This window comes from Scyliorhinus torazame, chromosome 6 (genome assembly GCF_047496885.1).
Source record: "Scyliorhinus torazame isolate Kashiwa2021f chromosome 6, sScyTor2.1, whole genome shotgun sequence".
Classification (NCBI taxonomy): Eukaryota; Metazoa; Chordata; class Chondrichthyes; order Carcharhiniformes; family Scyliorhinidae; genus Scyliorhinus; species Scyliorhinus torazame.
The window spans coordinates 461,435-485,692 of NC_092712.1; the positions used below are offsets into that span (position 1 = coordinate 461,435).

The following is a 24,258-nucleotide window of genomic DNA, read 5'->3' on the forward strand; positions in this document are numbered from 1 at the left end:
CCCCCGGTGAGGGTGTTGGTCCTCCCGGTGAGGGGGCTGGTCCCTGCGGTGAGGGGGTCGGTCCTCCCGGTGAGGGTGTTGGTCCCCCCGGTGAGGGTGTTGGTCCTCCCGGTGAGGGGGCTGGTCCCCCCGGTGAGGGGGTCGGTCCCCCCGGTGAGGGTGTCGGTCCCCCCGGTGAGGGGGTTGGTCCCCCCGGTGAGGGGGTTGGTCCCTGCGGTGAGGGGGTTGGTCCCTGCGGTGAGGGGGTTGGTCGCTGCGGTGAGGGGGTTGGTCGCTGCGGTGAGGGGGTTGGTCGCTGCGGTGAGGGGGTTGGTCCCTGCGGTGAGGGGGTTGGTCGCTGCGGTGTGGGGGTTGGTCGCTGCGGTGAGGGGGTTGGTCCCTGCGGTGAGGGGGTTGGTCCCCCCGGTGGGGGGGTTGGTCGCTGCGGTGAGGGGGTTGGTCGCTGCGGTGAGGGGGTTGGCCCCCCCGGTAAGGGGGTTGGTCGCTGCGGTGAGGGGGTTGGTCGCTGCGGTGAGGGGGTTGGCCCCACCGGTAAGGGGGTTGGTCGCTGCGGTGAGGGGGTTGGTTGCTGCGGTGAGGGGGTTGGTCGCTGCGGTGAGGGGGTTGGTCGCTGTGGTGAGGGGGGTTGGTCGCTGCGGTGAGGGGGTTGGTCGCTGCGGTGAGGGGGTTGGTCCCTGCGGTGAGGGGGTTGGTCGCTGCGGTGAGGGGGTTGGTCCCTGCGGTGAGGGGGTTGGTCCCTGCGGTGAGGGGGTTGGGTCCTGCGGTGAGCGGGTTGGGTCCTGCGGTGAGGGGGTTGGTCCCTGCGGTGAGGGGGTTGGTGGCTGCGGTGAGAGGGTTGGTCCCCCCGGTGAGGGGGTTGGTCGCTGCGGTGAGGGGGTTGGTGGCTGCGGTGAGGGGGTTGGTCGCTGCGGTGAGGGGGTTGGTCCCTGCGGTGAGGGGGTTGGTCGCTGCGGTGAGGGGGTTGGGTCCTGCGGTGAGGGGGTTGGTCGCTGTGGTGAGGGGGTCGGTCCCCCGGTGAGGGTGTTGGTCCCCCCGGTGAGGGTGTTGGTCCTCCCGGTGAGGGGGCTGGTCCCTGCGGTGAGGGGGTCGGTCCTCCCGGTGAGGGTGTTGGTCCCCCCGGTGAGGGTGTTGGTCCTCCCGGTGAGGGGGCTGGTCCCCCCGGTGAGGGGGTCGGTCCCCCCGGTGAGGGTGTCGGTCCCCCCGGTGAGGGGGTTGGTCCCCCCGGTGAGGGGGTTGGTCCCTGCGGTGAGGGGGTTGGTCCCTGCGGTGAGGGGGTTGGTCGCTGCGGTGAGGGGGTTGGTCGCTGCGGTGAGGGGGTTGGTCCCTGCGGTGAGGGGGTTGGTGGCTGCGGTGAGGGGTTTGGTCGCTGCGGTGAGGGGGTTGGTCGCTGCGGTGAGGGGGTTGGTCGCTGCGGTGAGGGGGTTGGTCGCTGCGGTGAGGGGGTTGGTCCCTGCGGTGAGGGGGTTGGTCCCTGCGGTGAGGGGGTTGGTCCCTGCGGTGAGGGGGTTGGTCGCTGCGGTGAGGGGGTTGGTCGCTGCGGTGAGGGGGTTGGTCGCTGCGGTGAGAGGGTTGGTCCCCCCGGTGAGGGGGTTGGTCACTGCGGTGAGAGGGTTGGTCCCCCCCGGTGAGGGGGTTGGTCCCCCCGGTGAGGGGGTTGGTGGTTGCGGTGAGGGGGTTGGTCGCTGCGGTGAGGGGGTTGGTCGCCGCGGTGAGGGGGTTGGTGGCTGCGGTGAGGGGGTTGGTCCCTGCGGTGAGGGGGTTGTTCGCTGCGGTGAGGGTGTTGGTCCCTGCGGTGAGGGGGTTGGTCCCTGCGGTAAGGGGGTTGGTCGCTGCGGTGAGGGGGCTGGTCCCCCGGTGAGGGTGTTGGTCGCTGCGGTGAGGGGGTTGGTCCCCCGGTGAGGGGGTTGGTCGTTAAGGTGAGGGGGTTGGTCGCTGCGGTGAGGGGGTTGGTCGCTGCGGTGAGGGGGTTGGTCGCTGCGGTGAGGGGGTTGGTCGCTGCGGTGAGGGGGTTGGTCGCTGCGGTGAGGGGGTTGGTCCCTGCGGTGTGGGGGTTGGTCGCTGCGGTGAGGGGGTTGGTCGTTGCGGTGAGGGGGTTGGTCGCTGCGGTGAGGGGGTTGGTCGCTGCGGTGAGGGGGTTGGTCGTTGCGGTGAGGGGGTTGGTCGCTGCGGTGAGGGGGTTGGTCCCTGCGGTGAGGGGGTTGGTCGCTGCGGTGAGGGGGTTGGTCGCTGCGGTGAGGGGGTTGGTCCCCCCGGTGAGGGGGTTGGTCCCCGCGGTGAGGGGGTTGGTCCCTGCGGTGAGGGGGTTGGTCGCTGCGGTGAGGGGGTTGGTCGCTGCGGTGAGGGGGTTGGTCGCTGCGGTGAGGGGGTTGGTCCCTGCGGTGAGGGGGTTGGTCCCTGCGGTGAGGGGGTTAGTCGCTGCGGTGTGGGGGTTGGTCGCTGCGGTGAGGGGGTTGGTCCCTGCGGTGAGGGGGTTGGTCCCCCCGGTGGGGGGGTTGGTCGCTGCGGTGAGGGGGTTGGTCGCTGCGGTGAGGGGGTTGGTCGCTGCGGTGAGGGGGTTGGCCCCCCCGGTGAGGGGGTTGGTCGCTGCGGTGAGGGGGTTGGTCGCTGCGGTGAGGGGGTTGGCCCCACCGGTAAGGGGGTTGGTCGCTGCGGTGAGGGGGTTGGTTGCTGCGGTGAGGGGGTTGGTCGCTGCGGTGAGGGGGTTGGTCGCTGTGGTGAGGGGGGTTGGTCGCTGCGGTGAGGGGGTTGGTCGCTGCGGTGAGGGGGCTGGTCCCTGCGGTGAGGGGGTTGGTCGCTGCGGTGAGGGGGTTGGTCCCTGCGGTGAGGGGGTTGGTCCCTGCGGTGAGGGGGTTGGGTCCTGCGGTGAGCGGGTTGGGTCCTGCGGTGAGGGGGTTGGTCCCTGCGGTGAGGGGGTTGGTGGCTGCGGTGAGAGGGTTGGTCCCCCCGGTGAGGGGGTTGGTCGCTGCGGTGAGGGGGTTGGTGGCTGCGGTGAGGGGGTTGGTCGCTGCGGTGAGGGGGTTGGTCCCTGCGGTGAGGGGGTTGGTCGCTGCGGTGAGGGGGTTGGGTCCTGCGGTGAGGGGTTGGTCCCTGCGGTGAGGGGGTTGGTCCCTGCGGTGAGGGGGTTGGTCCCTGCGGTGAGGGGGTTGGGTCCTGCGGTGAGGGGGTTGGTCCCTGCGGTGAGGGGGTTGGTCCCTGCGGTGAGGGGGTTGGTCCCTGCGGTGAGGGGGTTGGTCGCTGCGGTGAGGGGGTTGGTCCCTGCGGTGAGGGGGTTGGGTCCTGCGGTGAGGGGGTTGGGTCCTGCGGTGAGGGGGTTGGTCGCTGCGGTGAGGGGGTTGGTCGCTGCGGTGAGGGGGTTGGTCCCTGCGGTGAGGGGGTTGGTCCCTGCGGTGAGGGGGTTGGTCGCTGCGGTGAGGGGGTTGGTCGCTGCGGTGAGGGGGTTGGTCGCTGCGGTGAGGGGGTTGGTCGCTGCGGTGAGGGGGTTGGTCCCTGCGGTGAGGGGGTTGGTCCCTGCGGTGAGGGGGTTGGTCGCTGCGGTGAGGGGGTTGGTCCCTGCGGTGAGGGGGTTGGTCCCTGCGGTGTGGGGGTTGGTCGCTGCGGTGAGGGGGTTGGTCGCTGCGGTGAGGGGGTTGGTCCCTGCGGTGAGGGGGTTGGTCGCTGCGGTGAGGGGGTTGGTCCCTGCGGTGAGGGGGTTGGTCGTTGCGGTGAGGGGGTTGGTCGCTGCGGTGAGGGGGTTGGTCGCTGCGGTGAGGGGGTTGGTCGCTGCGGTGAGGGGGCTGGTCCCTGCGGTGAGGGGGTTGGTCCCTGCGGTGAGGGGGTTGGTCGCTGCGGTGAGGGGGTTGGTCGCTGCGGTGAGGGGGCTGGTCCCTGCGGTGAGGGGGTTGGTCGCTGCGGTGAGGGGGTTGGTCGCTGCGGTGAGGGGGTTGGTCGCTGCGGTGAGGGGGTTGGTCGCTGCGGTGAGGCGGTTGGTCGCTGCGGTGAGGCGGTTGGTCGCTGCGGTGAGGGAGTTGGTCGCTGCGGTGAGGGGGCTGGTCCCTGCGGTGAGGCGGTTGGTCGCTGCGGTGAGGGAGTTGGTCGCTGCGGTGAGGGGGTTGGTCCCTGCGGTGAGGGGGTTGGTCGCTGCGGTGAGGGGGTTGGTCGCTGCGGTGAGGGGGTTGGTCGCTGCGGTGAGGGGGTTGGTCCCTGCGGTGAGGGGGTTGGTGGCTGCGGTGAGGGGGTTGGTCCCTGCGGTGAGGGGGTTGGTCGCTGCGGTGAGGGGGTTGGGTCCTGCGGTGAGGGGTTGGTCCCTGCGGTGAGGGGGTTGGTCCCTGCGGTGAGGGGGTTGGGTCCTGCGGTGAGGGGGTTGGTCCCTGCGGTGAGGGGGTTGGTCCCTGCGGTGAGGGGGTTGGTCGCTGCGGTGAGGGGGTTGGTCGCTGCGGTGAGGGGGTTGGTCGCTGCGGTGAGGGGGTTGGTCCCTGCGGTGAGGGGGTTGGTCCCTGCGGTGAGGGGGTTGGTCGCTGCGGTGAGGGGGTTGGTCGCTGCGGTGAGGGGGTTGGTCGCTGCGGTGAGGGGGTTGGTCGCTGCGGTGAGGGGGTTGGTCCCTGCGGTGAGGGGGTTGGTCCCTGCGGTGAGGGGGTTGGTCGCTGCGGTGAGGGGGTTGGTCCCTGCGGTGAGGGGGTTGGTCCCTGCGGTGTGGGGGTTGGTCGCTGCGGTGAGGGGGTTGGTCGCTGCGGTGAGGGGGTTGGTCCCTGCGGTGAGGGGGTTGGTCGCTGCGGTGAGGGGGTTGGTCCCTGCGGTGAGGGGGTTGGTCGTTGCGGTGAGGGGGTTGGTCGCTGCGGTGAGGGGGTTGGTCGCTGCGGTGAGGGGGTTGGTCGCTGCGGTGAGGGGGCTGGTCCCTGCGGTGAGGGGGTTGGTCGCTGCGGTGAGGGGGTTGGTCGCTGCGGTGAGGCGGTTGGTCGCTGCGGTGAGGGGGTTGGTCCCTGCGGTGAGGGGGCTGGTCCCTGCGGTGAGGCGGTTGGTCGCTGCGGTGAGGGAGTTGGTCGCTGCGGTGAGGGGGTTGGTCCCTGCGGTGAGGGGGTTGGTCGCTGCGGTGAGGGGGTTGGTCGCTGCGGTGAGGGGGTTGGTCGCTGCGGTGAGGGGGTTGGTCCCTGCGGTGAGGGGGTTGGTCGCTGCGGTGAGGGGGTTGGTCGCTGCGGTGAGGGGGTTGGTCGCTGCGGTGAGGGAGTTGGTCGCTGCGGTGAGGGGGTTGGTCGCTGCGGTGAGGGGGTTGGTCGCTGCGGTGAGGGGGTTGGTCGCTGCGGTGAGGGGGTTGGTCGCTGCGGTGAGGGGGTTGGTCGCTGCGGTGAGGGGGTTGGTCGCTGCGGTGAGGGGGTTGGTCGCTGCGGTGAGGGGGTTGGTCGCTGCGGTGAGGGGGCTGGTCCCTGCGGTGAGGTGGTTGGTCGCTGCGGTGAGGGGGTTGGTCGCTGCGGTGAGGGGGCTGGTCCCTGCGGTGAGGGGGTTGGTCGCTGCGGTGAGGGGGTTGGTCGCTGCGGTGAGGGGGTTGGTCGCTGCGGTGAGGGGGTTGGTCCCTGCGGTGAGGGGGTTGGTCCCTGCGGTGTGGGGGTTGGTCGCTGCGGTGAGGGGGCTGGTCCCTGCGGTGAGGGGGTTGGTCACTGCGGTGAGGGGGTTGGTCGCTGCGGTGAGGGGGTTGGTCGCTGCGGTGAGGGGGGGGTTGGTCGCTGCGGTGAGGGGGTTGGTCGCTGCGGTGAGGGGGTTGGTCCCCCCGGTGAGGGGGTTGGTCGCTGCGGTGAGGGGGTTGGTCCCTGCGGTGAGGGGGTTGGTCCCCCCGGTGAGGGGGTTGGTCGCTGCGGTGAGGGGGTTGGTCCCTGTGGTGAGGGTGTTGGTGGCTGCGGTGAGGGGGTTGGTCGCTGCGGTGAGGGGGTTGGTCCCTGCGGTGCGGGGGTTGGTCCCTGCGGTGAGGGGGTTGATCGCTGCGGTGAGGGGGTTGGTCGCTGCGGTGAGGGGGTTGGTCGCTGCGGTGAGGGGGTTGGTCGCTGCGGTGAGGGGGCTGGTCGCTGCGGTGAGGGGGTTGGTCCCTGCGGTGAGGGGGTTGGTCGCTGCGGTGAGGGGGTTGGTCGCTGCGGTGAGGGGATTGGTCCCCCCGGTGAGGGGGTTGGTCCCCCCGGTGAGGGGGTTGGTCGCTGCGGTGAGGGGGTTGGTCGCTGCGGTGAGGGGGTTGGTCGCTGCGGTGAGGGGGTTGGTCCCTGCGGTGAGGGGGTTGGTCGCTGCGGTGAGGGGGTTGGTCGCTGCGGTGAGGGGGTTGGTCGCTGCGGTGAGGGAGTTGGTCGCTGCGGTGAGGGGGTTGGTCGCTGCGGTGAGGGGGTTGGTCGCTGCGGTGAGGGGGTTGGTCGCTGCGGTGAGGGGGTTGGTCGCTGCGGTGAGGGGGTTGGTCGCTGCGGTGAGGGGGTTGGTCGCTGCGGTGAGGGGGTTGGTCGCTGCGGTGAGGGGGTTGGTCGCTGCGGTGAGGGGGCTGGTCCCTGCGGTGAGGGGGTTGGTCGCTGCGGTGAGGGGGTTGGTCGCTGCGGTGAGGGGGCTGGTCCCTGCGGTGAGGGGGTTGGTCGCTGCGGTGAGGGGGTTGGTCGCTGCGGTGAGGGGGTTGGTCGCTGCGGTGAGGGGGTTGGTCCCTGCGGTGAGGGGGTTGGTCCCTGCGGTGTGGGGGTTGGTCGCTGCGGTGAGGGGGCTGGTCCCTGCGGTGAGGGGGTTGGTCACTGCGGTGAGGGGGTTGGTCGCTGCGGTGAGGGGGTTGGTCGCTGCGGTGAGGGGGGGGTTGGTCGCTGCGGTGAGGGGGTTGGTCGCTGCGGTGAGGGGGTTGGTCCCCCCGGTGAGGGGGTTGGTCGCTGCGGTGAGGGGGTTGGTCCCTGCGGTGAGGGGGTTGGTCCCCCCGGTGAGGGGGTTGGTCGCTGCGGTGAGGGGGTTGGTCCCTGTGGTGAGGGTGTTGGTGGCTGCGGTGAGGGGGTTGGTCGCTGCGGTGAGGGGGTTGGTCCCTGCGGTGCGGGGGTTGGTCCCTGCGGTGAGGGGGTTGATCGCTGCGGTGAGGGGGTTGGTCGCTGCGGTGAGGGGGTTGGTCGCTGCGGTGAGGGGGTTGGTCGCTGCGGTGAGGGGGCTGGTCGCTGCGGTGAGGGGGTTGGTCCCTGCGGTGAGGGGGTTGGTCGCTGCGGTGAGGGGGTTGGTCGCTGCGGTGAGGGGATTGGTCCCCCCGGTGAGGGGGTTGGTCCCCCCGGTGAGGGGGTTGGTCACTGCGGTGAGGGGGTTGGCCCCCCCGGTGAGGAGGTTGGTCACTGCGGTGAGAGGGTTGGTCCCCCCCGGTGAGGGGGTTGGTCCCTGCGGTGAGGGGGTTGATCGCTGCGGTGAGGGGGTTGGTCGCTGCGGTGAGGGGGTTGGTCGCTGCGGTGAGGGGGTTGGCCCCCCCGGTGAGGAGGTTGGTCACTGCGGTGAGAGGGTTGGTCCCCCCCGGTGAGGGGGTTGGTCCCTGCGGTGAGGGGGTTGATCGCTGCGGTGAGGGGGTTGGTCGCTGCGGTGAGGGGGTTGGTCGCTGCGGTGAGGGGGTTGGTCGCTGCGGTGAGGGGGCTGGTCGCTGCGGTGAGGGTGTTGGTCCCTGCGGTGAGGGGGTTGGTCGCTGCGGTGAGGGGGTTGGTCGCTGCGGTGAGGGGATTGGTCCCCCCGGTGAGGGGGTTGGTCCCCCCGGTGAGGGGGTTGGTCCCTGCGGTGAGGGGGTTGGTCGTTGCGGTGAGGGGGTTGGTCGCTGCGGTGAGGGGGTTGGTCGTTGCGGTGAGGGGGTTGGGTCCTGCGGTGAGGGGGTTGGTCGCTGTGGTGAGGGGGTCGGTCCCCCGGTGAGGGTGTTGGTCCCCCCGGTGAGGGTGTTGGTCCTCCCGGTGAGGGGGCTGGTCCCTGCGGTGAGGGGGTCGGTCCTCCCGGTGAGGGTGTTGGTCCCCCCGGTGAGGGTGTTGGTCCTCCCGGTGAGGGGGCTGGTCCCCCCGGTGAGGGGGTCGGTCCCCCCGGTGAGGGTGTCGGTCCCCCCGGTGAGGGGGTTGGTCCCCCCGGTGAGGGGGTTGGTCCCCCCGGTGAGGGGGTTGGGTCCTGCGGTGAGGGGGTTGGTCGCTGTGGTGAGGGGGTCGGTCCCCCGGTGAGGGGGTTGGTCCCCCCGGTGAGGGGTTTGTCCTCTGACAAGGGGCTGAGTAAATGGGGTTGATATTCCCTGCGGTTTTGAAGAATAAGAGGATGATCTGATTGGAAACTCCAAGGGGTTTAACAGAGAGTACAGCACAGCCCCTTCGGCCCACCATGTTGTTTGATAAGAGAGGTACTAAAAGGTGGTTTCCCCTCACTGGTTGTATCTGATCCCAGGGGCAGGCTCTGGATAAATGGCCAGAATTATCAGCCTGACAGCAGGAGAAACCAAATCATTGGAATTCCCTGTGCCAGAGCGGTGTGGATGTTTCATCAATGAGGACATTTGGGAGAGCGGGGACAATGGGGTAACGGTCATGATCAGATCAGCCGTGACGGCGTGGATTGGTGGAGCTGAGAGCTCTTCTCCGGCTTCTCTTTCTTCTGTCACAGATAATATAACAACAGGTGAGGCTGGGAGCACCATTGACACTGATACTCACTGTGGGAGGGTCCATATGATGATGTGCTGTGAGTTATTGGGTTATATGAGCTGAGGTGTGTCGTGGTTTGGCTGAGCACTCTGTCACCGGGTACAACAGGCCGACTCGCTGCCTCTGTGATGGATACATTGCTGGTTTGGGGACCGGCTGTTGTTGGTTCTTTTTGCTCAAGTTCTGCTGATGGTTTCACTGTTTCTGGTCCCTTCAGCAAACGTTTCTGGAGCCGACCATTCATCTTCTTCTCCAGTATCATCTGAATACAGAGAGCAATAATCACCAGCTGGACAGAATTCGCCAGAGCCCCCCAGTCCAGCCCATTCTTTTATTCATTCCTGGGATGTGGTTCACTGCCCACCCTGTGCTCAGCTGCCTTCCTGAACCGCTGCAGTCCCCCAGGTGTAGGTACACCCACTGTGCTGTTAGGGAGGGAGTTCCAGGATTTTGACCCAGTGACAGTAAAGGAACGGCCGATACATTTGCAAGTCAGGGTGGACGTCCAGGTGCTGGGGCTCCCACGTGTCTGCTCCATGCAGCTTGTCATTTGGAGCCATGATTGTAACGGTTGGCTCCAATACTCTTTCCATTGAATGGCTGACCAGGAATGCCTCCTGCTCTCACCTCTTGTCATTTATGTTTTTATTCTTTCATGGGACGCGCGTCTTGCTGGTTCGGCCAGCATTTATGGGCAGCACATAGAACATACAGTGCAGAAGGCCATTCGGCCCATCGAGTCTGCACCGACCCACTTGAGCCCTCACTTCCACCCTATCCCCGTAACCCAATAACCCCTCCTAACCTTTTTGGTCACTAAGGGCAATTTATCATGGCCAATCCACCTAACCCGCACATCTTTGGACTGTGGGAGGAAACCGGAGCACCCGGAGGAAACCCACGCACACACGGGGAGAACGTGCAGACTCCGCACAGACAGTGACCCAAGCCGGAATCGAACCTGGGACCCTGGCGCTGTGAAGCAACAGTGCTACCCACTGTGCTACCGTGCTGCCAATGCACAGTAGCATTGTGGTTAGCACTGCTGCTTCACAGCGCCAGGGTCCCAGGTTTGATTTACATTCCATTAAAACGCCAGCAAGTGATCCATCCACAGCTAACAAGATTCTATCAGACCAAAGGGAGAGGCACATCAAGTTGCCACATGAAGCTGCCATAAAGGTGCAAATACTAAGTCTGAGGCAGCCACGATTTGGAGATGCCGGCGTTGGACTGGGGTGAGCACAGTAAGGAGTCTTACACCAGGTTAAAGTCCAACAGGTTTGTTTCAAACACGAGCTTTCGGAGCGCTGCTCCTTCCTCATTCACCTGAGGAAGGAGCAGCGCTCCGAAAGCTAGTGATTCGAGACAAAGCTGTTGAACTTTAACCTGGTGTTGTAAGATTTCTTACTGTAAGTCTGAGGATTGAGAGCATTTTTAAATTCAGCAAAGAACAAACAAGATGATAAAGAACAAGAAAATAGAAGAGGAAAATAAATTGGCAAAGATCATACAAACATACTGTTAAACGATGAGTAACTCTCCTCCTGACCCCCCAAAGCCTGTCCACCATTGACACGGCACAAGTCAGGAGTGTGATGGAATACTCTCCACTTGCCTGGATGAGTGCAGCTCCAACAACACTCAAGAAGCTCAACACCATCCAGGACAAAGCAGCCGCTTGATTGCTCCCCTTCCACAAACATTCAAACCCTCCCCCACCGACGCACAGTGGCAGCCGTGTGTACCATCTACAAGATGCACTACAGGAATTCACCAAGGTTCCTCAGACAGCACCTTCCAAACCCACGACCACTACCATTTAGAAGGACAAGAGCAGCAGATACCTGGGAACCCCACCACCTGGAGGCTCCCCTCCAAGTCACTCACCACCCTGACAGGGAAATATATCGCCGTTCCTTCACTGTCGCTGGGACAACATCCTGGAACTCCCTCCCTAACAGCACGGTGGATGTACCTATACCCTTTTGCAGGAATCAGTGCTCAGGGTGGCAGGTTGTTACTCACGGGAGTATTACAGGAATCAGTGCTCAGGTTGGCAGGTTGTTACTCGCGGGAGTATTACAGGAATCAGTGCTGAGGTTGGCAGGTTGTTACGAGCGGGGCTATTACAGGAATCAGTGCTCAGGTTGGCAGGTTGTTACTAGTGGGGGTATTGCAGGAATCAGTGCAGAGGTTGGCAGGTTGTTACTAGCGGGGGTATTACAGGAATCAGTGCTGAGGTTGGCAGGTTGTTACTCGCGAGAGTATTACAGGAATCAGTGCTCAGGTTGGCAGGTTGTTCCTCGTGGGAGTATTACAGGAATCAGTGCTCAGGTTGGCAGGTTGTTACTAGCGGGGGTATCACAGGAATCAGAGCTCAGGTTGGCTGGTTGTTACTAGCGGGGATATCGCAGGAATCAGTGCTCAGGTTGGCAGGTTGTTACTAGCGGGGTATCACAGGAATCAGTGCTCAGGTTGGCTGGTTGTTACTAGCGGGGTATCACAGGAATCAGTGCTCAGGTTGGCAGGTTGTTACTCGCGGGGGTATCACAGGAATCAGTGCTCAGGTTGGCAGGTTTTTACTAGCGGGGGTAGTACAGGAATCAGTGCTCAGGTTGGCAGGTTGTTACTAGTGGGGGTATTGCAGGAATCAGTGCTCAGGTTGGCAGGTTGCTACTCGCGGGAGTATTACAGGAATCAGTGCTCAGGTTGGCAGGTTGTTACTAGTGGGGGTATTGCAGGAATCAGTGCTCAGGTTGGCAGGTTGTTACTCGCGGGGGTATTACAGGAATCAGTGCTCAGGTTGGCAGGTTGTTACTAATGGGGGTATTACAGGAATCAGTGATCAGGTTGGCAGGTTGTTACTCACGGGAGTATTACAGGAATCAGTGCTCAGGTTGGCAGGTTATTACCCGCGGGGGTATCACAGGAATCAGTGCTCAGGTTGGCAGGTTGTTACTAGCGGGGGTAGTACAGGAATGAGTGCTCAGGTTGGCAGGTTGTTACTAGTGGGGGTATTGCAGGAATCAGTGCTCAGGTTGGCAGGTTGTTACTCGCGGGGGTATTACAGGAATCAGTCCTCAGGTTGGCAGGTTGTTACTAGCAGGGAAATCGCAGGAATCAGTGCTCAGGTTGGCAGGTTGTTACTAGTGGGGGTATTGCAGGAATCAGTGCTCAGGTTGACAGGTTGTTACTCGCAGGAGCATTACAGAAACCAGTGCTCAGGTTGGCAGGTTATTACTAGTGGGGGTATTACAGGAACCAGTGCTCAGGTTGGCAGGTTGTTACTAGCGGGGGTATTACAGGAATCAGTGCTCAGGTTGGCAGGCTTTTACTAGTGGGGGTATTACAGGAATCAGTGCGCAGGTTGGCAGGTTGTTACTAGCGGGGGTATCACCGGAATCAATGCTCATGTTGTTACGAGCGGGGGTATTACAGGAATCAGTGCTCAGGTTGGCAGGTTGTTACTAGCGGGGATATTGCAGGAATCAGTGCTAAGGTTGGCAGGTTGTTACTCGCAGGGGTATCACAGGAATCAGTGCTCAGGTTGGCAGGTTGTTACTAGCGGGGGTAGTACAGGAATCAGTGCTCAGATTGGCAGGTTGTTACTAGTGGGGGTATTGCAGGAATCAGTGCTCAGGTTGGCAGGTTGTTACTAGCGGGGGTAGTACAGGAATCAGTGCTCAGATTGGCAGGTTGTTACTAGCGGGGGTATTGCAGGAATCAGTGCTCAGGTTGGCAGATTGCTACTCGCGTGAGTATTACAGGTATCAGTCCTCAGGTTGGCAGGTTGCTACCAGCGGGGATATCGCAGGAATCAGTGCTCAGGTTGGCAGGTTGTTACTAGCGGGGGTATCACAGGAATCAGTGCTCAGGTTGGCAGGTTGTTACTAGCGGGGGTAGTACAGGAATCAGTGCTCAGATTGGCAGGTTGTTACTAGTGGGGGTATTGCAGGAATCAGTGCTCAGGTTGGCAGGTTGCTTCTCGCGTGAGTATTACAGGTATCAGTCCTCAGGTTGGCAGGTTGCTACCAGCGGGGATATCGCAGGAATCAGTGCTCAGGTTGGCAGGTTGTTACTAGTGGGTATATTGCAGGAATCAGTGGTCAGGTTGGCAGGTTATTACGCGCGGGAGCATTACATGAATCAGTGCTCAGGTTGGCAGGTTGCTACTCGCGGGAGTATTACAGGAATCAGTCCTCAGGTTGGTAGGTTGTTACTAGCGGGGGTATCACAGGAATCAGTGCTCAGGTTGGCAGGTTATTACTAGCGGGGGTATTGCAGGAATCAGTGCTCAGGTTGGCAGGTTGTTACTAGCGGGGGTATTGCAGGAATCAGTGCTCAGGTTGGCAGGTTGTTAACAGTGGGGGTATTGCAGAAATCAGTGCTCAGGTTGGCAGGTTGTTACTCGCGGGGGTATTGCAGGAATGAGTGCTCAGGTTGGCAAGTTGTTACTAGCGGGGGTAGTACAGGAATCAGTGCTCAGGTTACAGGTTGTTCCTAGCGGGGGTATTGCAGGAATCAGTGCTCAGGTTGGCAAGTTGTTACTCGCGCGAGTATTGCAGGAATCAGTGCTCAGGATGGCAGGTTGTTACTAGCGGGGGTATTGCAGGAATCAGTGCTCAGGTTGGCAGGTTGTTACTAGCGGGGGTATCACAGGAATCAGTGCTCAGGTTGGCAGGTTGTTACTAGCGGGGGTATTGCAGGAATCAGTGCTCAGGTTGGCAGGTTGTTACTAGCGGGGGTATTGCAGGAATCAGTGCTCAGGTTGGCAGGTTGTTACTAGTGGGGGTATCACAGGAATCAGTGCTCAGGTTGGCAGGTTGTTACTAGCGGGGGTATTGCAGGAATCAGTGCTCAGGTTGGCAGGTTGTTACTAGCGGGGGTATTGCAGGAATCAGTGCTCAGGTTGGCAGGTTGTTAACAGTGGGGGTATTGCAGGAATCAGTGCTCAGGTTGGCAGGTTGTTACTCGCGGGGGTATTGCAGGAATGAGTGCTCAGGTTGGCAAGTTGTTACTAGCGGGGGTAGTACAGGAATCAGTGCTCAGGATGGCAGGTTGTTACTCGCGCGAGTATTGCAGGAATCAGTGCTCAGGTTGGCAGGTTGTTACTAGCGGGGGTATCACAGGAATCAGTGCTCAGGTTGGCAGGTTGTTAACAGTGGAGGTATTGCAGGAATCAGTGATCAGGTTGGCAGGTTGTTACTAGCGGGGTTATTACAGAAATCAGTGCTCAGGTTGGCAGGTTGTTACTAGCTGGGGTGTTGCAGGAATCAGTGCTCAGGTTACAGGTTGTTCCTAGCGGGGGTATTGCCGGAATCAGTGCTCAGGTTGGCAAGTTGTTACTCGCGCGAGTATTGCAGGAATCAGTGCTCAGGATGGCAGGTTGTTACTAGCGGGGGTATTACAGAAACCAGTGCTCAGGTTGGCGGGTTGTTACTAGCGGGGGTATCACAGGAATCAGTGCTCAGGTTGGCAGGTTATTACTAGTGGGGGTATTACAGGAACCAGTGCTCAGGTTGGCAGGTTGTTACTAGCGGGGGTATTACAGGAATCAGTGCTCAGGTTGGCAGGCTGTTACTAGTGGGGTTATTACAGGAATCAGTGCTCAGGATGGCAGGTTGTTACTAGCGGGGGTATTGCAGGAATCAGTGCTCAGGTTGGCAGGTTGTTACTAGCGGGGGTATCACAGGAATCAGTGCTCAGGTTGGCAGGTTGTTAACAGTGGAGGTATTACAGAAATCAGTGCTCAGGTTGGCAGGTTGTTACTAGCTGGGGTATTGCAGGAATCAGTGCTCAGGTTACAGGTTGTTCCTAGCGGGGGTATTGCAGGAATCAGTGCTCAGGTTGGCAAGTTGTTACTCGCGCGAGTATTGCAGGAATCAGTGCTCAGGATGGCAGGTTGTTACTAGCGGGGGTATTACAGAAACCAGTGCTCAGGTTGGCAGGTTATTACTAGTGGGGGTATTACAGGAACCATTGCTCAGGTTGGCAGGTTATTACTAGTGGGGGTATTACAGGAACCAGTGCTCAGGTTGGCAGGTTGTTACTAGCGGGGGTATTACAGGAATCAGTGCTCAGGTTGGCAGGCTGTTACTAGTGGGGTTATTACAGGAATCAGTGCGCAGGTTGGCAGGTTGTTACTAGCGGGGGTATCACCGGAATCAATGCTCATGTTGTTACGAGCGGGGGTATTACAGGAATCAGTGCTCAGGTTGGCAGGCTGTTACTAGTGGGGGTATTACAGGAATCAGTGCTCAGGTTGGCAGGTTGTTACTCGCGGGGGTATCACAGGAAGCAGTGCTCAGGTTGGCAGGTTGTTACTAGCGGGGGTAGTACAGGAATCAGTGCTCAGGTTGGCAGGTTGTTACTCGTGGGGGTATTGCAGGAATCAGTGCTCAGGTTGGCAGGTTGTTACTAGCGGGGGTAGTACAGGAATCAGTGCTCAGGTTGGCAGGTTGTTACTCGTGGGGGTATTGCAGGAATCAGTGCTCTGGTTGGCAGGTTGCTACTCGCGAGAGTATTATAGGAATCATTCCTCAGGTTGGCAGGTTGTTACTAGCGGGGATATCGCAGGAATCAGTGCTCAGGTTGGCAGGTTGTTACGAGTGGGTATATTGCAGGAATCAGTGCTCAGGTTGGCAGGTTGTTACTCGCGGAAGAACTACAGGAATCAGTGCTCAGATTGACAGGTTGTTACTAGTGGGGGTATCACAGGAATCAGTGCTCAGGTTGGCAGGTTGTTACTAGCGGGGGTATCGCAGGAATCAGTGCTCATGTTGGCAGGTTATTACGCGTGGGAGCATTTCAGGAACCAGTGCTCAGGTTGGCAGGTTGTTACTAGCGGGGGTATTGCAGGAATCAGTGCTCAGGTTGGCAGGTTGTTACTAGCGGGGGTATCGCAGGAATCAGTGCTCAGGTTGGCATGTTGTTACTAGCGGGGCTATCACAGGAATCAGTGCTCAGGTTGGCAGGTTGTTACTAGCGGGGTATTGCAGAAATCAGTGCTCAGGTTGGCAGGTTGTTACTAGCGGGGGTATCGCAGGAATCAGTGCTCAGGTTGGCAGGTTGTTACTCGCGCGAGTATTGCAGGAATCAGTGCTCAGGATGGCAGGTTGTTAACAGTGGAGGTATTGCAGGAATCAGTGCTCAGGTTGGCAGGTTGTTACTAGCGGGAGTATTACAGGAATCAGTGCTCAGGTTGGCTGGTTGTTACTAGCGGGGGTATTGCAGGAATCAGTGCTCAGGTTGGCAGGTTGTTACTCGCGGGGGTATCACAGGAAGCAGTGCTCAGGTTGGCAGGTTGTTACTCGTGGGGGTATTGCAGGAATCAGTGCTCAGGTTGGCAGGGTGCTACTCGCGAGAGTATTATAGGAATCAGTCCTCAGGTTGGCAGGTTGTTACTAGCGGGGATATCGCAGGAATCAGTGCTCAGGTTGGCAGGTTATTACGAGTGGGTATATTGCACGAATCAGTGCTCAGGTTGGCAGGTTGTTACTCGCGGAAGAACTACAGGAATCAGTGCTCTGATTGGCAGGTTGTTGCTAGTGGGGGTATCACAGGAATCAGTGCTCAGGTTGGCAGGTTGTTACTAGCGGGGTATCGCAGGAATCAGTGCTCAGGTTGGCAGGTTATTACGCGTGGGAGCATTACAGGAACCAGTGCTCAGGTTGGCAGGTTGTTACTACCGGGGGTATTGCAGGGATCAGTGCTCAGGTTGGCAGGTTGTTACTAGCGGGGCTATCACAGGAATCAGTGCTCAGGTTGGCAGGTTGTTACTAGCGGGGTATTGCAGGAATCAGTGCTCAGGTTGGCAGGTTGTTACTCGCAGGGGTATCATAGGAATCAATGCTCAGGTTGGCAGGTTGTTACTAGCGGGGGTAGTACAGGAATCAGTGCTCAGATTGGCAGGTTGTTACTAGTGGGGGTATTGCAGGAATCAGTGCTCAGGTTGGCAGATTGCTACTCGCGTGAGTATTACAGGAATCAGTCCTCAGGTTGGCAGGTTGCTACCAGCAGGGATATCGCAGGAATCAGTGCTCAGGTTGGCAGGTTGTTACTAGTGGGTATATTGCAGGAATCAGTGGTCAGGTTGGCAGGTTATTACGCGCGGGAGCATTACATGAATCAGTGCTCAGGTTGGCAGGTTGCTACTCGCGGGAGTATTACAGGAATCAGTCCTCAGGTTGGTAGGTTGTTACTAGCGGGGGTATCACAGGAATCAGTGCTCAGGTTGGCATGTTGTTACTAGTGGGGGTATCGCAGGAACCAGTGCTCAGGTTGGCAGGTTGTTACTAGCGGGGGTATTGCAGGAATCAGTGCTCAGGTTGGCAGGTTGTTACTAGCGGGGGTATCGCAGGAATCAGTGCTCAGGTTGGCAGGTTGTTACTCGCGGGGGTATTGCAGGAATGAGTGCTCAGGTTGGCAAGTTGTTACTAGCGGGGGTAGTACAGGAATCAGTGCTCAGGTTACAGGTTGTTCCTAGCGGGGGTATTGCAGGGATCAGTGCTCAGGTTGGCAAGTTGTTACTCGCGCGAGTATTGCAGGAATCAGTGCTCAGGATGGCAGGTTGTTACTAGCGGGGGTATTGCAGGAATCAGTGCTCAGGTTGGCAGGTTGTTACTAGCGGGGGTATCACAGGAATCAGTGCTCAGGTTGGCAGGTTGTTACTAGCTGGGGTATTGCAGGAATCAGTGCTCAGGTTACAGGTTGTTCCTAGCGGGGGTATTGCAGGAATCAGTGCTCAGGTTGGCAGGTTGTTACTCGCGCGAGTATTGCAGGAATCAGTGCTCAGGATGGCAGGTTGTTACTAGCGGGGGTATTACAGAAACCAGTGCTCAGGTTGGCGGGTTGTTACTAGCGGGGGTATCACAGGAACCATTGCTCAGGTTGGCAGGTTATTACTAGTGGGGGTATTACAGGAACCAGTGCTCAGGTTGGCAGGTTGTTACTAGCGGGGGTATTACAGGAACCAGTGCTCAGGTTGGCAGGTTGTTACTAGCGGGGGTATTACAGGAATCAGTGCTCAGGTTGGCAGGCTGTTACTAGTGGGGTTATTACAGGAATCAGTGCGCAGGTTGGCAGGTTGTTACTAGCGGGGGTATCACCGGAATCAATGCTCATGTTGTTACGAGCGGGGGTATTACAGGAATCAGTGCTCAGGTTGGCAGGCTGTTACTAGTGGGGGTATTACAGGAATCAGTGCTCAGGTTGGCAGGTTGTTATTCGCGGGGGTATCACAGGAAGCAGTGCTCAGGTTGGCAGGTTGTTACTAGCGGGGGTAGTACAGGAATCAGTGCTCAGGTTGGCAGGTTGTTACTCGTGGGGGTATTGCAGGAATCAGTGCTCAGGTTGGCAGGTTGTTACTAGCGGGGGTAGTACAGGAATCAGTGCTCAGGTTGGCAGGTTGTTACTCGTGGGGGTATTGCAGGAATCAGTGCTCTGGTTGGCAGGTTGCTACTCGCGAGAGTATTATAGGAATCATTCCTCAGGTTGGCAGGTTGTTACTAGCGGGGATATCGCAGGAATCAGTGCTCAGGTTGGCAGGTTGTTACTCGCGGAAGAACTACAGGAATCAGTGCTCAGATTGGCAGGTTGTTACTAGTGGGGGTATCACAGGAATCAGTGCTCAGGTTGGCAGGTTGTTACTAGCGGGGGTATCGCAGGAATCAGTGCTCAGGTTGGCAGGTTATTACGCGTGGGAGCATTTCAGGAACCAGTGCTCAGGTTGGCAGGTTGTTACTAGCGGGGGTATTGCAGGAATCAGTGCTCAGGTTGGCAGGTTGTTACTAGCGGGGCTATCACAGGAATCAGTGCTCAGGTTGGCAGGTTGTTACTAGCGGGGTATTGCAGAAATCAGTGCTCAGGTTGGCAGGTTGTTACTAGCGGGGGTATCGCAGGAATCAGTGCTCAGGTTGGCAGGTTGTTACTCGCGCGAGTATTGCAGGAATCAGTGCTCAGGATGGCAGGTTGTTAACAGTGGAGGTATTGCAGGAATCAGTGCTCAGGTTGGCAGGTTGTTACTAGCGGGAGTATTACAGGAATCAGTGCTCAGGTTGGCTGGTTGTTACGAGCGGGGGTATTGCAGGAATCAGTGCTCAGGTTGGCAGGTTGTTACTCGCGGGGGTATCACAGGAAGCAGTGCTCAGGTTGGCAGGTTGTTACTCGTGGGGGTATTGCAGGAATCAGTGCTCAGGTTGGCAGGGTGCTACTCGCGAGAGTATTATAGGAATCAGTCCTCAGGTTGGCAGGTTGTTACTAGCGGGGATATCGCAGGAATCAGTGCTCAGGTTGGCAGGTTATTACGAGTGGGTATATTGCACGAATCAGTGCTCAGGTTGGCAGGTTGTTACTCGCGGAAGAACTACAGGAATCAGTGCTCTGATTGGCAGGTTGTTGATGGTGGGGGTATCACAGGAATCAGTGCTCAGGTTGGCAGGTTGTTACTAGCGGGGGTATCGCAGGAATCAGTGCTCAGGTTGGCAGGTTATTACGCGTGGGAGCATTACAGGAACCAGTGCTCAGGTTGGCAGGTTGTTACTACCGGGGGTATTGCAGGGATCAGTGCTCAGGTTGGCAGGTTGTTACTAGCGGGGCTATCACAGGAATCAGTGCTCAGGTTGGCAGGTTGTTACTAGCGGGGTATTGCAGGCATCAGTGCTCAGGTTGGCAGGTTGTTACTCGCAGGGGTATCATAGGAATCAGTGCTCAGGTTGGCAGGTTGTTACTAGCGGGGGTAGTACAGGAATCAGTGCTCAGATTGGCAGGTTGTTACTAGTGGGGGTATTGCAGGAATCAGTGCTCAGGTTGGCAGATTGCTACTCGCGTGAGTATTACAGGAATCAGTCCTCAGGTTGGCAGGTTGCTACCAGCAGGGATATCGCAGGAATCAGTGCTCAGGTTGGCAGGTTGTTACTAGTGGGTATATTGCAGGAATCAGTGGTCAGGTTGGCAGGTTATTACGCGCGGGAGCATTACATGAATCAGTGCTCAGGTTGGCAGGTTGCTACTCGCGGGAGTATTACAGGAATCAGTCCTCAGGTTGGTAGGTTGTTACTAGCGGGGGTATCACAGGAATCAGTGCTCAGGTTGGCATGTTGTTACTAGTGGGGGTATCGCAGGAACCAGTGCTCAGGTTGGCAGGTTGTTACTAGCGGGGGTATTGCAGGAATCAGTGCTCAGGTTGGCAGGTTGTTACTAGCGGGGGTATCGCAGGAATCAGTGCTCAGGTTGGCAGGTTGTTACTAGCGGGGGTATCGCAGGAATCAGTGCTCAGGTTGGCAGGTTGTTACTCGCGAGAGTATTGCAGGAATCAGTGCTCAGGATGGCAGGTTGTTAACAGTGGAGGTATTGCAGGAATCAGTGCTCAGGTTGGCAGGTTTTTACTCGTGGGGGTATTGCAGGAATCAGTGCTCAGGTTGGCAGGTTGTTACTAGCGGGGGTATTGCAGGAACCAGTGCTCAGGTTGGCAGGTTGTTACTAGCGGGGGTATTGCAGGAATCAGTGCTCAGGTTGGCAGGTTGTTACTAGCGGGGGTATTGCAGGAATCAGTGCTCAGGTTGGCAGGTTGCTACTCGCGAGAGTATTATAGGAATCAGTGCTCAGGATGGCAGGTTGTTAACAGTGGAGGTATTGCAGGAATCAGTGCTCAGGTTGGCAGGTTGTTACGAGTGGGTATATTGCAGGAATCAGTGCTCAGGTTGGCAGGTTGTTACTCGCGGAAGAACTACAGGAATCAGTGCTCAGATTGGCAGGTTGTTACTAGTGGGGGTATCACAGGAATCAGTGCTCAGGTTGGCAGGTTGTTACTAGCGGGGTTATCGCAGGAATCAGTGCTCAGGTTGGCAGGTTATTACGCGTGGGAGCATTACAGGAACCAGTGCTCAGGTTGGCAGGTTGTTACTAGCGGGGGTATTGCAGGAATCAGTGCTCAGGTTGGCAGGTTGTTACTAGCGGGGCTATCACAGGAATCAGTGCTCAGGTTGGCAGGTTGTTACTAGCGGGGTATTGCAGAAATCAGTGCTCAGGTTGGCAGGTTGTTACTAGTGGGGGTATTGCAGGGATCAGTGCTCAGGTTGGCAGGTTGTTACTCGCGGGAGCATTACAGGAATCAGTGCTCAGGTTGGCAGCTTGTTACGAGCGGGGGTATTACAGAAATCAGTGCTCAGGTTGGCAGGTTATTACTAGCAGGGGTATTGCAGGAATCAGTGCTCAGGTTGGCGGGTTGTTACGCGCGGGGGTATCACAGGAATCAGTGCTCAGGTTGTTACTAGCGGGGGTATTGCAGGAATCAGTGCTCAGGTTGTTACGAGCGGGGGGATTGCAGGGATCAGTGCTCAGATTGTTACTCGCGGGGTTCTTACAGAAATCAGTGCTCAGGTTGGCAGGTTGTTACTGGCGGGGTTATTGCAGGAATCAGTGCTCAGGTTGGCAGGTTGTTACTCGCGGGAGCATTACAGGAATCAGTGCTCAGGTTGTTACTAGCGGGGGTATCACAGGAATCATTGCTCAGGTTGTCACTAGCGGGGTATCACAGGAATCTGTGCTCAGGCTGTTACTAGCGGGGGTATCGCAGGAATCAGTGCTCAGGTTGTTACTAGCGGGGGTATCACAGGAATCATTGCTCCGGTTGTTACTAGCGGGAGTATTACAGGAATCAGTGCTCAGGTTGGCAGGTTGTTACTAGCGGGGGTATCGCAGGAATCTGTGCTCAGGTTGTTACTAGTGGGGGTGTTGCAGGAATCAGTGCTCAGGTTGGCAGGTTGTTACTAGCGGGGGTATTGCAGGAATCCGTGAACAGATTGGTAAGTTGTTACGTGCGGGAGCATTACAGGAACCAGTGCTCAGGGTGGCAGGTTGTTACTATCGGGGGTATACAGGAATCAGTGCTCAGGTTGGCAGGTTGTTACTAGCAGGGGTATTGCAGGAATCAGTGCTCAGGTTTGGCAGGTTGTTACTAGCGGGGGTATACAGGAATCAGTGCTCTGGTTGGCAGGCTGTTACTAGCGGGAGTATTACAGGAATCAGTGCTCAGGTTGTTACCTCACGGGAGTATTACAGGAATCAGTGCTCAGGTTGGCAGGTTGTTACTAGCAGGAGTATCGCAGGAATCAGTGCTCAGGTTGGCAGGTTGTTATTAGCGGGGATATCGCAGGAATCAGTGCTCAGGTAGGCAGGTTGTTACTAGCGGGGGTATCACAGGAATCAGTCCTCAGGTTGGCTGGTTTTTACTAGCGGGGGTATCGCAGGAATCAATGCTCAGGTTGGCAGGTTGTTACTAGCGGGGGTATCACAGGAATCAGTGCTCAGGTTGGCAGGTTGTTACTAGCGGGAGTATCGCAGGAATCAGTGCTCAGGTTGGCAGGTTGTTACTAGCGGGGGTATTGCAGGAATCAGTGCTCAGGTTGGCAGGTTGTTAACAGTGGGGGTATTGCAGGAATGAGTGCTCAGGTTGGCAAGTTGTTATTAGCGGGGGTAGTACAGGAATCAGTGCTCAGGTTACAGGTTGTTCCTAGCGGGGGTATTGCAGGAATCAGTGCTCAGGTTGGCAAGTTGTTACTCGCGCGAGTATTGCAGGAATCAGTGCTCAGGATGGCAGGTTGTTACTAGCGGGGGTATTGCAGGAATCAGTGCTCAGGTTGGCAGGTTGTTACTAGCGGGAGTATTACAGGAATCAGTGCTCAGGTTGGCAGGTTGTTACTAGCGGGGGTATTGCAGGAATCAGTGCTCAGGTTGGCAGGTTGTTACTAGCGGGGGTATTGCAGGAATCAGTGCTCAGGATGGCAGGTTGTTAACAGTGGAGGTATTGCAGGAATCAGTGCTCAGGTTGGCAGGTTTTTACTCGTGGGGGTATTGCAGGAATCAGTGCTCAGGTTGGCAGGTTGCTACTCGCGAGAGTATTATAGGAATCAGTGCTCAGGATGGCAGGTTGTTAACAGTGGAGGTATTGCAGGAATCAGTGCTCAGGTTGGCAGGTTGTTACGAGTGGGTATATTGCAGGAATCAGTGCTCAGGTTGGCAGGTTGTTACTCGCGGAAGAACTACAGGAATCAGTGCTCAGGTTGGCAGGTTGTTACTAGTGGGGGTATCACAGGAATCAGTGCTCAGGTTGGCAGGTTGTTACTAGCGGGGTTATCGCAGGAATCAGTGCTCAGGTTGGCAGGTTATTACGCGTGGGAGCATTACAGGAACCAGTGCTCAGGTTGGCAGGTTGTTACTAGCGGGGGTATTGTAGGAATCAGTGCTCAGGTTGGCAGGTTGTTACTAGCGGGGGTATTGCAGGAATCAGTGCTCAGGTTGGCAGGTTGTTACTAGCGGGGCTATCACAGGAATCAGTGCTCAGGTTGGCAGGTTGTTACTAGCGGGGTATTGCAGAAATCAGTGCTCAGGTTGGCAGGTTGTTACTAGTGGGGGTATTGCAGGGATCAGTGCTCAGGTTGGCAGGTTGTTACTCGCGGGAGCATTACAGGAATCAGTGCTCAGGTTGGCAGCTTGTTACGAGCGGGGGTATTACAGAAATCAGTGCTCAGGTTGGCAGGTTGTTACGCGCGGGGGTATCACAGGAATCAGTGCTCAGGTTGTTACTAGCGGGGGTATTGCAGGAATCAGTGCTCAGGTTGTTACGAGCGGGGGTATTGCAGGGATCAGTGCTCAGATTGTTACTCGCGGGGTTCTTACAGAAATCAGTGCTCAGGTTGGCAGGTTGTTACTGGCGGGGGTATTGCAGGAATCAGTGCTCAGGTTGGCAGGTTGTTACTCGCGGGAGCATTACAGGAATCAGTGCTCAGGTTGTTACTAGCGGGGGTATCACAGGAATCATTGCTCAGGTTGTCACTAGCGGGGTATCACAGGAATCTGTGCTCAGGCTGTTACTAGCGGGGGTATCGCAGGAATCAGTGCTCAGGTTGTTACTAGCGGGGGTATTGCAGGAATCAGTGCTCCGGTTGTTACTAGCGGGAGTATTACAGGAATCAGTGCTCAGGTTGGCAGGTTGTTACTAGCGGGGGTATCGCAGGAATCTGTGCTCAGGTTGTTACTAGTGGGGGTGTTGCAGGAATCAGTGCTCAGGTTGGCAGGTTGTTACTAGCGGGGGTATTGCAGGAATCAGTGCTCAGGTTGGCAGGCTGTTACTAGCGGGGGTATTGCAGGAATCAGTGCTCAGGTTGGCAGGTTGTTACTAGCGGGGGTATTGCAGGAATCCGTGAACAGATTGGTAAGTTGTTACGTGCGGGAGCATTACAGGAACCAGTGCTCAGGGTGGCAGGTTGTTACTATCGGGGGTATACAGGAATCAGTGCTCAGGTTGGCAGGTTGTTACTAGCAGGGGTATTGCAGGAATCAGTGCTCAGGTTTGGCAGGTTGTTACTAGCGGGGGTATAGCAGGAATCAGTGCTCTGGTTGGCAGGCTGTTACTAGCGGGAGTATTACAGGAATCAGTGCGCAGGTAGTTACCTCACGGGAGTATTACAGGAATCAGTGCTCAGGTTGGCAGGTTGTTACTAGCAGGAGTATCGCAGGAATCAGTGCTCAGGTTGGCAGGTTGTTATTAGCGGGGGTATCACAGGAATCAGTCCTCAGGTTGGCTGGTTTTTACTAGCGGGGGTATCGCAGGAATCAATGCTCAGGTTGGCAGGTTGTTACT

At 58.4% G+C, this 24,258-nt stretch overlaps 1 protein-coding gene across 1 annotated transcript in view; it reads right to left on the bottom strand.

Annotated features, from left to right (window-relative positions):
* Positions 1 to 24,258, bottom strand: part of mapk15 (mitogen-activated protein kinase 15) — a 687,990-nt gene that overhangs the window by 201,182 nt on the left and 462,550 nt on the right. Inside the window, 1 exon segment of the mRNA XM_072510157.1 lies at positions 8,625 to 8,877. Coding sequence (XP_072366258.1) covers positions 8,625 to 8,877 — 253 coding nt within the window.